The sequence below is a fragment of the Sinocyclocheilus anshuiensis genome, unplaced genomic scaffold, assembly GCF_001515605.1.
Source record: "Sinocyclocheilus anshuiensis isolate Anshui unplaced genomic scaffold, SAMN03320099.WGS_v1.1 scaffold919, whole genome shotgun sequence".
NCBI classification, from domain to species: Eukaryota; Metazoa; Chordata; class Actinopteri; order Cypriniformes; family Cyprinidae; genus Sinocyclocheilus; species Sinocyclocheilus anshuiensis.
The window spans coordinates 388,829-391,005 of NW_015547671.1; the positions used below are offsets into that span (position 1 = coordinate 388,829).

At 37.9% G+C, this 2,177-nt stretch overlaps 1 protein-coding gene across 1 annotated transcript in view; it reads right to left on the reverse strand.

The window, feature by feature from the left end:
- Positions 1-2,177, reverse strand: part of LOC107702783 (uncharacterized) — a 5,582-nt gene that overhangs the window by 1,467 nt on the left and 1,938 nt on the right. The window contains exons 4-6 of the mRNA XM_016505194.1: positions 293-370; positions 143-213; positions 1-63 (exon numbers count right to left, since the gene is read on the reverse strand). The exon at positions 1-63 is cut by the window's left edge and continues 14 nt beyond it. Coding sequence (XP_016360680.1) covers positions 1-63; positions 143-213; positions 293-370 — 212 coding nt within the window. The remainder of the gene's footprint in view (positions 64-142; positions 214-292; positions 371-2,177) is intronic.

Below are 2,177 nucleotides of genomic sequence, written 5' to 3' on the forward strand. Positions count from 1 at the left end.
GTGATTCGCTGACGCTTTCTCTTCCGGGAGCTGATTCGCTGGAGGGAACCCACAATCTGGAGCCTGAACGAATCACAAAGCAGCAAGCGAGCTGAAGAAGTGGACGCGGTGTAGCACATGCGTGGGTTTGTCAATCACACACCTGCTGTCTGTGTCCTCGATGTCTGCGTCTGCGTCGCTGTCTCCCTGAAGATGAGGCTGGACACACTCCTCCTGGAACATGAGTCACACGTATAAACACACAAACACGCATGCGCTTATTCATTAAGAGACGTGAGGACGCTGTGCCCACCTCTGTGCCGTAACCCTCTGAGTATCTGGTGATCATGGGTCTGTTCTTACCGCACTGGACACACTTCACACTGGAGTCCTGATGACAGACAACGAGACAATGAGACGATGAGACAGATTGCCAAGCTGCACGACCCTTTCATTTAAACCATTTACTTTGATCTATCTGTAGTTCTTGCTTAGGCAAAGACAAAACGGATTATGAAATGGTAAAATAGGTGAAAATCCCATACATTTATATTGAAGGACTGACTGAATCAACATATAGAGACAAAAATGTTCGCTATTTATTATTTTTTATCATTACTGTTATTTATTATTTAAATTATATATAGTTCAAAAGTTTACGTCAGGTTTGTTTTTTTTTATGTTTTTTTTAAATAAGTCACTTATTTCAAATGTTTATATTTATTCATTTTTATACATTTAATACATTTTCATAAATATAATAATTTTATATTTATAAACCACTTTCACCGACTTTTACATTAACTGTTCCCTCCTGGTGGAATGACCTGCCCAACTCAATCCCAGCAGAATCTTCAAGGATTGCTAAAAACATCTCTTCCATCTTTATTTGACCCTCTAAAGCCCCAATTATGCTTCATTTGTGTTCGTGTATGCTAGCGTATGCGTACAGTCGAACGCTCAGCCTTTCAAAGTATACTCCATTTGATGCTGAGTCGACACATGTGCTCTTTTGATAGCTATATATATCCATGTTCAATGTCTGCTCTATTTTTCCCTGTGAGTTATGACCAATAACAAATATTTTTGAAGGACAGAATTAGCTCCACACCAACTGCTGTCCCTCTCATGAGCGTAAAAAGTGAAGTATACTTTGGGCTTAACTCTAGCACTCTCTATTCTAAATCTATTTTATCTTTTTTTTTTAAGAAGACCCTCTAACACTTGCACTCTCTATTCGTTTTTTAACTGCATGTTTTCTTTTAAAAAAGGCCTCTAACACTAGCTTCCTCTATTCTTTTTCTATTCTACTTGTTTTCTTTTTATTGTATGTACAGTATATGTATGTGTATATGTATGTATGTGTGTGTATGTATATATATATATATATATATATATATATATATAAATAACCTTGCTAAATGTACTGCGTAACGTGTAGGCTAACCGAGACTTGTCATACAGTAGCACTTGTATATTATTGCTCTTTTGTTGGTTTGATTGCTTCTATTGTGAATTTAAAATAATAATTTTCTATGTGACTATATTATGAAATGTAATTTATTTCTGTGATGCGCAGCTGTATTTTCAGCATCATTACTCCAGTCTTCAGTGTCACATGATCTTCTTTCCTCTTTTGTTTTTTATCCGCCATCTCTATCTTTCTGTGGCTCGGCTCGGCTAATGTCCATCCTGTGCACTGAACTCTCTCTCCTCCACATCATGAGTAGACACGCCCCTTACTGCTGATTGGCTACAAGGTTGTTTTGCTAGTCAGCCTGAATCAGTTTTCTAAAGCGTTTTTTAAAAAATACATACCCCACCTTTAATGCATCCTTGATGAATATATATTTCTTTATATATATATACTGATCCCAAATTTTGAATACTATCATACATTAGTGGCGTTCCGTCCATAAGCTGCGAATGCTCCGCATACCCAGGCCATTTGAGAGAATAAGTTAAGTTCACGGGATAATTAATATAAACATGATTATAAGTTAGACTTACAGAAGTCGTAAGTAAGTCGTTGCTTCCGGGCGAGCGGATTCTCCGCAGCTTTCTCGCCTCCGCTCTGTTGCTATGACTCTTCAGGATTGTAGCGCGGTCACAGTGATTTGCTGGTCTGCGGCATATTTAAAGGGGTCATATGATGCGATTTCAAGTTTTCCTTTCTCTTTGGAGTGTTACAAGCTGAT